Here is a 12,290-nt window from a genome sequence, read left to right on the forward strand (position 1 = left end):
GAATCAGACCATTGCCCTCTCCTTATCGAAGTGAATGTAGAACAAAACGTGCGTAGAAGATTTGCTAGAAAATTTCGTTTTGAGGAGATATGGTATGGGAATCAAGAATGCAATGCCATTATCCAACAAGAATGGGCTACACCAACGACCGATAATGCACTTAGACAGTTGGGTTTCAAAATCAAACAAGCAGGAAAGAGACTACTCCGCTGGCATCAAACAGAATTTGATAAGCAAAAGATTGAATTACGTGTTATCTAGGAGAAGATTTTTGACCTAATGAAGCAACCATACTCCCCAGAACAATATGAAGAGCAGCGCACTCTTCACATTCGACAAAGCAGCCTCCTCACCCTGCAAGAGAACTATTGGAGGCAAAGGTCTCGTGCAATTTGGCTTAAGGATGGTGATAGAAATTCAGCTTACTTTCATAGAATGGCCAGCAACAGGAAAAGTCGAAACACTATAAGGGGACTGAATGATGAGAATGAAGTGTGGCGTACCTGAACCTGCTGAGATCCAGCGTCTCTTAATGGAATATTTCACATAGGTTTTCTCTACTGAATATACGGAAAGAGAAGCACTCCAAGAAGTAATTGATGCCACCCTAATCAAGGTCACTGATCAAATGAATGAGGAACTCACCAAACCCTATACTGATGAAGAGATTAAAAAAGTAGTTTTTCAAATGCATCCATCAAAGTGTCCGGGACCAGATGGCATGACTCTGTTCTTCTATCAGAAGTATTGGAACACTGTAAGTCTTGATGTTTGCACTGCTGTTAGAAATCTTCTTGCAACTGGAGAGATTTGGGATGAATCTAACTATACACATCTATGTTTGATCCCAAAACTAAAAGTCCAAAAGTTGCAATGCATTTTAGACCTATTGCACTATGTAACGTTATTTGCTGGATCAGTTCAAAGGTACTTGCAAATAGGCTCAAACTTTGTTTACCAAACATTATCTCTCCCCTTCAGAGTGCATATGTTCCTGGAAGATTAATATCTGACAATACTTTTGTGGCAACAGAGGCAGCACATTTTATGCATAAGCTTCGAAATCAAGAGGCAGGTTTCTTTTCTTTGAAGCTTGATATCAGTAAGGCATATGATAGGTTAGAGTGGACTTTTCTTCGAGCCATGCTAACAAGGTTGGGGTTTCTACCTCAATGGATCCAAGTCATTATGAACTGTGTGACATCAGTACATTACTCTTTATTAATTCAGGGTGAGCCGTCTCCAGTGATCTCACCATCCAAAGGTATCAAGCAAGGTGACCCGTTATCACCTTACCTGTTTATCCTATGTGCAGAGGGCCTATCAGCACTCATATCCAAGGCAGTGGAGTCCGATGTTATCTGTGGACTAAAAATGTGCCCACAAGCTCCCACTTTACACCATCTGTTATTTGTGGATGATTCCTTTTTATTTGGAACAGCAACTGCATAGGAGTGCACACAATTTTGGAGAATACTACATGTGTATGAAAGAGCATCTGGACAAAAGGTTAATTTTCAGAAAAGTAGTGTCGTGTTTAGCAGGAATGTACACCCAAGTAAGCAACAAGAGTTGGCTTCTATTCTGAATGTGAAATGTGTACAGGAACATGATCGTTATCTAGGTCTTCCTCTGAGGGTGGGTAGATCGAAAACTGGAAATTTTGAATATATCAAGGAAAAACTGTCGAAGAAGCCTATTAGTTGGAAATCAAAGATTCTTAGCATTGCCGGTAAGGAAACTCTGATCAAGGCTGTGGCACAAACCATGCCTCTATATGCAATGAATTGTTACCTCCTACCTAAAGGTTTATGTGATGATATCCATCAATTATGTGCCTCCTTTTTTTGGGGTGACACGGATGAGAAGAAACGCATTCATTAGCGTAGTTGGGAGAAATTGTGTCTTACAAAAAATGATGGTGGCATGGGGTTCAAGAATATCTATGCATATAATTTAGCTATGTTGGCAAAGCAAGGATGGAGACTAATTACTAACCCTACATCTCTTATTGCTAGGCTATACAAAGCTAGGTATTATCCAAACTCTTCTTTTTTGGAGGCTGAATTGGAGGATGCTCCTTCATTCTCGTGGAGGAGTATTTTGCAAGGTAGACCGGTGCTACATGCTGGAGTCCATTGGCGTATTGGAGACGGCAGGTCAGTCAATATATGAAATGATAAATAGATACCAAACTGTTCGCAGTATCTCATTCTTAGACCGGCAAGTTCCGCGCTTGAAAAAGTGTCAGACTTGATTGATATGGACACCAGAACTTGGAAGCATGATGTTGTGCATTCACTGTTTCCAAGTGATATTGCTGTGAAAGTACTTTACATTTCGTTAAGCAGAAGAATAGATGCAAATTGCATGTATTGGAAGCCGGAAAGAAAAGGCTTTTACAGTGTAAAAACAGTGTATTGGATTGCTAGGGATCATGTCCTCAGCTCAACCCTTGCTTCTACTTCACATGGAGACGAGCTCCTTCAAACCTTTGTGGAAACAAATATGGAACTCCAAAGTCCCAGTAAAGGTTCAAATCAATGCATGGCGGGCATGCAATCTGTTGTCAACTAAAGCTTCGTTACTGCATAAAGGTTACACAGGTGATACAAACTACCTTCTTTGTCCTGCAAGATTTGAAGATCGAACACACATCTTCTGTAATTGCCCAACTGCTCAAGCTATTTTGTCAGCACCTCCTTTTAATTTTCACCAGTCCATTGTGTATAGCATGGACTTTAAGGTTTGGATGTTGGACAAGGCATTAACCCTGCAGCAGGAAGTTTTTGACCAGCTTCTTATGGCAAACTGGGCAATGTGGAAAAACATAAATAATATGTTTTGGCTTGGAACATCTCAGCCACCTACTGAAATCATGTTTGCTATATTATCATGGCATGATGAATTTTGCAAAGCAAGACAATCTGTGACATTCAAGCCATTTTGAATAGCAGGCCAGATATCAAAATCTGTTTTGCTCCTAGATCCTGCAACCGGGTTGCACATAGACTGGCTAGTTTAACCTTTGATGATGATTGTAAGTTGTTTGGATTGATTATCCACCAGCTTGTATTCTTGATGTTCTAGCCAAAGACTTCTGTGTTGGCTAAGTCTTTCAATCTCAATAAAGATCATTCACTTATTCAAAAAAAAACAAAGATAATATATTACAATCACCATATTACATAAAATTTGCACATGTTAAGGAACTAGTATAAGAAGGAATGTAAATCCACCAATTTTTATGGAATGGACCGCAGCTTTTATATCCAACGTACACCTAGGCAATGCATCTTAGCTATTTAACCAAACAAATGTGATTCAAACAAAGGTAATATATTACTATCACCATATTACATAACAGACTAAGACAACGATATGCTCACACTCCACAATATTTATAGTACTAGGTAAAGAAAAAAAAATCAAAAACAGAAAACAAAAACAAAAGCACCACCAACAACAACCACAACTAGACCATGATTAAATTAAAATGGAAAGATAGAAACCAAAAGACGCCGGAGTGAGGCTCAGATATTATAGAGTCCAACAACATTTGAACCAATTCAACGCCTTACGTTCACGTAGACGTGTCTTCTATGATTACCAAATCTCTGCTCCAACTGAGGGAATATCTTGAACAGAATACTATGCATAGTTCTATAATACCATTTCCTCCATCTTTTACAAAACAAAAGTGACCCAATGACAATTCCAAACCCACATGTAAATCCAATTTCAACACAGATAACATCTCAATCAATCACATCTCCAGAATTCGGATGACTTGAGCTTCCATTTGAAATTGGTGGTGGCAATACTGCATCTACAGTCAAAGGAGACCCCCACTTCGAAGGAGGTATTTGGAAATGTTGAAATTTGAGTGCTGGTTGGGATCTTCCCAACCAGTTCATTATTTGAGAGATCCAAGAACGCAAGGAAAGTGAGATTTGCAAACTCTGGGGGAATTTGGCCGCTCAAGTGGTTCTTTGAGAGATCTAAGAACTCCAGTTGTCGCATCTTACCAAATGATGATGGGATTTTCCCTGTGAAAGCATTACCGGATAAGTTGAGGACATATAGTGATTTCAACTCTCCGATTTCCTCAGGTATTGATCCGTTGAATTTGTTGGAGCCAGGAGTAGTCAATCAAGGTGAACACAGTTAGAATCTTAACCACATCCAACTCTAAACCTTTGATGGTAGTCGTAATTGCATCTCTATAATAAACGCTAGAGTTCCCATCATACCCCATTTTTATATTCCTTCTCGTCGGCTGATAACGATATCCAAGGTTAGTTGGAGAATCATCGTGATTAGACACCATAGCCTGCCATGACAGAGACATTCTTCCTGGCATATCACCACTGAAATTGTTGTGAGCTAAATCTATTATTTGAAGCACAGGCTAGGTGTCATTGGTCTTGGGACATCCAATGCTTCCATAAAACTTGGAGGCTGGATCAGAGACACAATCCATTTCCAACTTCGGACCAAAATATATGTATGTAATTTGGTCAGATGTAACATTACAAAACCAGAAACTATTTCTTCTGATTTAATATTCCCATTTCATGCCTTTTCTTCTTCGTTTCTGTTCTTCACTCAGCACCTCTGCTAGTTTTCTTAAGCAATAAATTCAAAGTAGTAGTGACATTACAAAGCCTTGCTGTTGTGTTTCTTCATAAAAAAGATAGTCGTTTTGATTGCCAACAATCAAAGTTCTAAAGGTAGAGGCACATTCATATTATCAAGAAAAAAAAAAAAAACATACATTTAAGGTGTACGGTGGCGGATCCAGGATATAAAATTGGGTTGGGCTAATCTAAGGCTGTTTATACGATTTGTTTTTTGTCAATAATGATTCTAAGAACTTTGAGACACTAAGAATTAAAGAAGGAAATTTTTTTAAAGAAACACTTATACAAAATTTGCAAAACAAGGGAAGAAAACTGTAAGAAGGAAGGGAGAAAAACATAGGGGAAAGAGCAAAAAAATCAAGAGAAGAAAATACATTAAGCAAAGAAGAAAAGCAGAAGAAAATGGGGAAAAAAACAGAGAAGGAGGCAATAAAACATAAAAGGGCAAGTGGGGGGTTGAACTCGTTAGGGAGGTTAAGGGGACACTAGTTTTGCCAATTGTTTCATACACAAACACTTTACTACATAATGTTGAGAATGTGTATAAATATAACTCCCACATTGGAAAAATATAACTTTGCTTATGGGCTTATAAGAGTTTGGGTCACTCCATCCATTGCCAATTGGTTTTGGATGTGAACTCCAGATTACTTTATCATGGTATCAGAGCCAGGTTACCCACCTGTTTGGTTTCAGCGATGGCCACACGTGCTCACCGTCACTCAATATAACTTGTCCACGTGTATGGCTTGAGAAATCGCCACACGTGCGGGGGCCTGTTTGGTTTCAGCGATGGCCACACGTGCTCACCGTCACTCAATATAACTTGTCCACGTGTATGGCTTGAAAAATCGCCACACGTGCGGGGGCGTGTTGAGAATGCATGTTTTTTTTTTCTGATAATATGAATGTGCCTCTACCTTTAGAACTTTGATTGTTGGCAATCAAAACGACTAGCTTTTTTATGAAGGAACACAACAGCAAGGCTTTGTAATGTCACTACTATTTTGAATTTATTGCTCAAGAAAACCAACAGAGGTGCTGAGTGAAGAACAGAAACGAAGAAGAAAAGGCATGAAATGGGAATCTTTAGTCAGAAGAAATAGTTTCTGGTTTTGTAATGGTACATCTGACCAATTTACATACATATATTTTGGTCCGAAGTTGGAAATGGATTGTCTCTCTGATCCAGCCTGGATGATTCCTCATCATCAATCGAATTTTGTAATCATTATTGTCCTTTCATTAGACATTGTAATCTTCTCTCTAGACTGAATATTCTGCATCTGGATACCGAACGATTGAAACAGTTCGAAAAACCAGCATGTCATGCTTCTGTTTTCTTTGGACTAATTCAAATATATGGCAGACAACTGAAAATTGGGATATAAAATCCACAGTTTGAAAATGACTTCCATATTATGGAATATTGGATTCATATCTGCACATGGTTTTCCTATGCATTCATGGACGTAATTCATTTCCAGAGAAGCAGCAGGAGATCAAGCAGTAGTGGTTCCCTTGTAGCTAACTTTACCCATGTTTTTATCCAAAAATGCAATCCATTTTGGTTGTTGTAAGGTGAAAATTTTTTCTATTAAAACTAAAATCCTCTTTTCCATTTTTTGTTCTCTAATGAACATTTTGGTGGTTGTAATAATACTGCTGATATTTGGCATTATTGCTGGTACTTATACTTCTGGAGGTGCAAATTATTAGCTAGATATACACATACGTGCGCTGTTGGTATGTTCTCTCGCATCACATGGTGTATCAGAGCCTTGTTTGCGCAAGAGGTTCTGGTTTCAAATTAGGTATATGCAGGTTTAGGGGATTGGTCGTGACTCCGTGAATAACGGTGCTAACTACAGATATATTGTTGGTCATTCCTTGACAGTCGATCTAAGCTTTTGGGACACAGTAGTGGTCGTCTAATACAAGTCTCGCAGGGCAGAATAGTGTCCTACTTGCCAATGGCAGGTACAATGTGGAATGAAGAACCCCAAAAGAATAAAAGCATGCTAAAGATGAGGAAACTAAAAAGGCTGATGTATCATTGAAAAAAAAAAATAAATAAATAAATAAATACAAGGCTGATGAGTGAGTGGGATTGAAACAAGTAGGCTCACATGGTGAGGGTGTTTCCTATACTGTACTTGGTCACTTGGTCATATGCATATATTGAACCATTATTCTGGGCTTGCAGTAGGACAGACTCAACATACAGGATTTAGAGTCCCTTCATTCCTTTTGATTCTCCACTGACTTAGAGTTCAATCATGATCCATAACAAACAACAACACATATATCTGGGGAGGGAAAGATAGGGACCCTCCCCACTTGCACAGGAAGTGAATGAGCCACTAAACATTGGAGTACTCCATCTCCGTCTCCATCTCCAGGAGATCTATCACGCATTATATTCAAGGTCAATGGTTTATCACTCTGTTTGTCTGAATCTTTATGGGCCCTGATAATCACATGAAAAAAACTTCAGCTTATACATTCAGTTACTCTGCCCTTCCTTTTCTGTAAGGCCAGTGCTATTAGCTAGCACTTGATTTTTATCCTTTTATATATACAAGACCTAAATTGATTTCAACCTAAGTGCTTGTGGCCCTTACTATGCAAGCGATTAGGTTAGATTCCAAGTTCGGTGTTTTCGCACTGATATCTGTAATAGAAATGGCACCCAGAAGTTGTCATTTTAGGACAGGCAATGGGTTGGTCTGAATAGACATTGTGATGAGCAAACACTGCTGTGTTGTTTACTCATGGACCCATTTACCTTGTGAGTTAAGCTATTGCTGAGTTTGCTTCAAATTCCAATGACTAAGAATTATTGTCTTGCCAGGTTGAGTCTGACACATATATACTCTTTTGATTCAGTCATTGGCGTCAGTGAAGGACTTTTTCTGAGTAATTGATCATGAGCTGTGAGCCATTTCTCTGAAGTGAATGAGGTCTGGTTTTAGGCCTCTATTGAACATGGTAGTGCATGGTAGTAAGATCCCAAATCATATAGAATGAGAAAGTTTAGTTGTATCGCATATTAGTCATGATAGAATTAGTTGAAAATGTAAATATATTTCTCATTCAGATGATATATTTTTCCGATCGATAATAGTCCTAGTGTGATCTAGGTTTACTAGAGATTGATTGAGGTTGCTTCATCATTAAGGATTAAAGAGAACACATGGATTACTATAGATGATTGAACATCATTTTATCACTCATCAATTATCATCCATAATATTCCATGATCCGAAAGACTTCTTTCTGATTAACAATATTAGAAAAAAAACTCCCAATAAGCTAAAATTGTCAACTTGTCTAATTAGTAGAGTCTAATTAGTAGAGCATAAAAGAACAGCTTAGAAAAGCTAGCTAGCTAGCTTCACTGGAGGGTAAGAAAATGAACAGAACTTGTAATAACAAAGGAAGCCAGATCAGAATCAGAGCAACAATTAAGGAGAGGCTGTGGACTACTACTACTGTACCTAGTTAAACTTTACTTTAGTACAAACAAGTTGCTGCTTCAACCATGTCTACTATTCAACTCCACCAACTTTCACTCACTCCACCCACCAACACAACCTCACCACCATACCCTTCCATTATTATCTTTACCTTCATCATGAGACCTCCTCTGGAAAAATCTTCAGGCAGAATCTCAGCAGTAAAGAAATAGTAACAGCAGCAGTAAATAGACTCTTTCCCCTCATTCCTGATGACGTCATCGCCCTACCCTTTCTTCCCAGGGTTACCCCACACCCCCTACCTCTCTCTCCTACTACCTGCAGCAGTCCTTTTCCTCAGTCCTCACCACTACTAGTCTACAACTCCACCTCCACTCCTGCCCAAAACTTGGCCTGAAAATCTGGGATTTTTTCTCATATTTTTCTAATACTTAAATCTTCTATACATCCCTCCTCTTTTTTTTTTTTTTTTTTTTTTTTTTTCTGGGTTCTAAGTTCTTTTGGTGGAGATTTTTCCAAGTGGGTTAAAAATTAAAATAGTTGGAGTCAATCAAGGACGTCACATCCAAGGATCTCTATCCTCGTCGATTTCTCATGGGGGGGTTCGCATCTCTGGAGAAAGTGAAATCCTGTTGCAATCAAGCACCAAAAACAAAATCAAAATCATTATATGTGTGAAAATCAGTGCTTTCAATTCTCTTTTCTTTTTATAGGTCCCTGAAGACCGCCTATATATAATGCCATGGCCAGCTACCTATACTGTACTAGAACCCTCAGTCTATAAAATAAATTTTGGCCGGCTTTAATAATTGCCACTAGAACCCTACAAGTTTTAATTAGGATCCTAATTCAAATTGAGTTGCTCCTCCCTATGTAGTATTTGTTAGCTATTAAGGCTACTTCCTCAAGCAGCAGCAGTTGAGATGATAACAAAAGGTTTAAGTTTTGAGAAGAAGATCCACTTCAGGGTTTTTCCCGCTGCATTTGAACACTTGTGCCTTGATTACTAAAATGGAGAAGGAAGAAAGGATAGACATCTAAATACCTATAGTTGGAAAACTAATGACGCCTAATTCTCTAGTTATCAAAATTAAGAATGAAATATGCAATGCTAAACAGATTTGAGGGTTATAACAGCTGTCATATAGTCCAGGAGACCGACTCATAGGAGTCGGTACCTACAATATTCCACATGACATATATCTGCTATCTTCCAGAATGAGGCTAAAGCTGGCCAAGGGGAATAGCAAAATTTCAAATTTGGTTCAGTTCATATTTTATGGGATAATGAACTATAGCTCATACACATACCAGTCCACAAAAGCTGCCCTCATGCGTTGCGGTGGTGTTGTATTTTTATGATTATTGAAATCAACTCAAGGCCAGACTCAAACTGTGGCCTTAATTGGGCACGTAAGTTGGTGTTTGGTCCAAGCCTTCTTTTGGCTCAATTGTAGGCTGGAAAGTTGTCATCTTTAGGAAAAAATGACCAAACTGTGTTTGACTTCTAAACCTCCATATGACCATTCAACAACGACTAGCCAAACACACATTAATCACCTGTCACTACTAACTTTTGTCTCAACAGTGTTTTGCCAACCCATCTCAACCGTTAATTAATGTGAAACTCACTACGAAATTCATATCAATCAAACCAGGTTAGTCACTCGCGAAGCATATTTCTAAATTGTAACCACTCTGTTAATTGACTTGTTAGGGAGGAAGGAGACCATGCAATTTCTTAGACTCAATAGTACTACTTCAACATTAACTTACATTTGCCTCATTAGAGGAAGCAAAATTGTTTTAAAAAAAAAGTAATAAACATAATAATAATTCCACAAAATTAAAAGATAAATAAAGGACTGATCTACATACATTATAATAATAGTAGTAGTATTAATGATTAGGAAAATGATAGTTGGCTTACCCTGTGGTCTCCATAATAAGCATGAGTAGGATTAGGATAGAACTGGTGGTGGGTTGGACCCTGGCTTGACAAAGACGACCCATCTGGTGTGGATGGTTCGGACTCATCATCCTGCTGCTGGCACTCCAAGTTCACCCCAAACAGCCTCAATATCCTCGAGTTGCCGCCAGATGACGACGACGGCGTCTGGTTCTGAACAGGAGATCCTGCAATGAATAGCACAAAATCACAATGCGCTTCATGTAATGCAATTTTTTGCACTAATTAGTTCTTCTGGAACCAAAAAAGAGGCACATTTTCTTTCTCCCAAGTAGTAGGAAACTAGGAATTATAGGAAGGTGTTTTTCACGCACTTTCACGTGCGTATATAACAAGAAGAAACAGATTGGAAGTAAATACGAGATAGATAGGGTTTAGAACAAGAGACAAGAGATAGGGCTAAAATGTGAAACAAAATGAAAATATTTATACCTGCTGCTGCTGCGGCTGCATGTTGTAGATAGTCAGGTGGGTATGGCACACTGTGATGATGGGGCGCAGGATAAGACTGCGGCGCAGAATAGAAGATCCTGGTCCAACCAGCTCTACTACCTCCACTTTCAACACCAGCACCAGCACCCCCGCCGCTTCCGCTAACCTGCGCCGACGTGTTACTAGCCCCACCACCAGCGCCGCTGCTCTCTTGCGCCCCACGGCGCCTCCACCCAATGAAGAGGCGCTCGCTGTCGTTTCGGCGCCGCTCGAACAAAACGACGTCGCCGGCGTCGAGGCGCTTTTCCTTCACGTAGCGGCTCCACCCTTTGGTTAATACATAGCTTTGGCTGCTGTTCCAGTACGAGTACCGGAACCTCCAGCACTTTCCGGACTCATCCTCGAAGCTCAGCAGCAGCCCCTTCTCGCCTCCTGACTCTCCGCCGTTGCCGCCGCCAAGAGGGAAGTACCTCTCGGCGTGCTGCTTGGGAATGACGAGGCGGTTGAGCTTGCCGACGTCGCTTGGGGTCAGCGGCTTCTCGAACATGGTCTCTTTGTCATCCCCCATGTCGATCTGAAGCTCTGGCTGTTGTAATTCTCTGTCGGCGGCGTCGTTGTGTTGATGGTTGAGGTTGAAATTGAGGGTCGGGGGCTGTTGGGCGATTTGGGAGCCGAGCCAGCCGGGCTGGTAATTTTGATACAATTGAGGGTGGAAAGTGTCCATGGTGAATTCAGAGGGCTGTTGCTGGTTTTGTTGAGTCGTCGAGTTGTTCCACCACTGCGTTTCTTGAAGCTCGGAGGAAGAGAAATGGTTCAAGGACATTTCACAAAAGAGAGAGTGCAGAGCAAAGATGGTGTCTTTGTTTGGTAAGTAAAGACTAAGAGGGAAGTGAAGGGAAAGGGTATGTGGGGCTGAGAGCTATAAGGGCTAGCGAGCAAGGCGTGCTGATTATTATGGGTTTGATGTGAGGAACTATTTCATGGAGCTCCCCCAAAGATATGATATGACACCAAGAGAGAGAAGAGAGAAGATAGAAGAGAGAGAGAGAGGGAGAGAGAGGAGAGGAGAGAGGAAGAAATGTAAGTACGAGAGTACTACTACTACTACTTTAAGGTTTTGCGTGAAAGAAAAATTCAATCATTATTTTCAGTGTAAATTCCATATACCACTTTGTGTTGTGTGTGTGAGTGTGTTTTCGAGCGAGGAATTGAATTAAAAAAAGAAAGAAAAGGACTCGGGTTTACTGAATTCGGCAGAACATGTATCTTGATGAATCTTGAAAAAGAAAGAAGAGGCAGACAGACAGAAGGTAGGAGCTTATTTTCTATTTTTTCTTGTGGTAAGGTAAAAACTGTTTTGTCACTATTTGCTGGAACACACCATGTTACTGGCTTACTGCTACATTGGATTAAAATCAAAATTTAATGGTGGGACACTACTTTCTGATGTAATTATTAGAACCCGGTTTAATTCTATTCCCCAACCAACGGCCGGCCGGCCTACGTCTCTTGGTTTTCAACAACCTCTACAAGAAAAGGTTTGTTTCGATCTTTCTCTATTAGAAGTGGTCTGCACCCTGAGGTCTCAAGTTTGAGTTCTTCCCCTTACTTTTTAACTTTGTTTAATATTAAAAATAAACTTCTAAGAGTATGTTTGGATGAGAGAAAAAATGATGGAATTGTTTAAGTATATTGGTATTGAGAGAGAATTGTAGAGAGAAGTGTGTATTATTATTGAGAATAGGAGCCCTATATATAGGGATTACA

The 12,290-nt window shown here is 39.7% G+C and overlaps 1 protein-coding gene across 1 annotated transcript; it reads right to left on the reverse strand.

Annotated features, from left to right (window-relative positions):
• Window positions 1–8,573: 8,573 nt before the first annotated feature.
• Window positions 8,574–11,620, reverse strand: LOC133719805 (B3 domain-containing protein At2g36080-like). Its single transcript, XM_062145980.1, has 3 exons — window positions 10,524–11,620; window positions 10,053–10,258; window positions 8,574–8,751 (listed from the first exon to the last, which is right to left on the reverse strand). The coding sequence occupies exons 1-3, from the start codon at window positions 11,344–11,346 to the stop codon at window positions 8,698–8,700; spliced, it is 1,083 nt and encodes a 360-aa protein (XP_062001964.1). The 5' UTR covers window positions 11,347–11,620; the 3' UTR covers window positions 8,574–8,697.
• Between the last annotated feature and the right edge of the window lie 670 nt (window positions 11,621–12,290).

This window comes from Rosa rugosa, chromosome 7, assembly GCF_958449725.1.
Source record: "Rosa rugosa chromosome 7, drRosRugo1.1, whole genome shotgun sequence".
NCBI lineage: Eukaryota > Viridiplantae > Streptophyta > Magnoliopsida > Rosales > Rosaceae > Rosa > Rosa rugosa.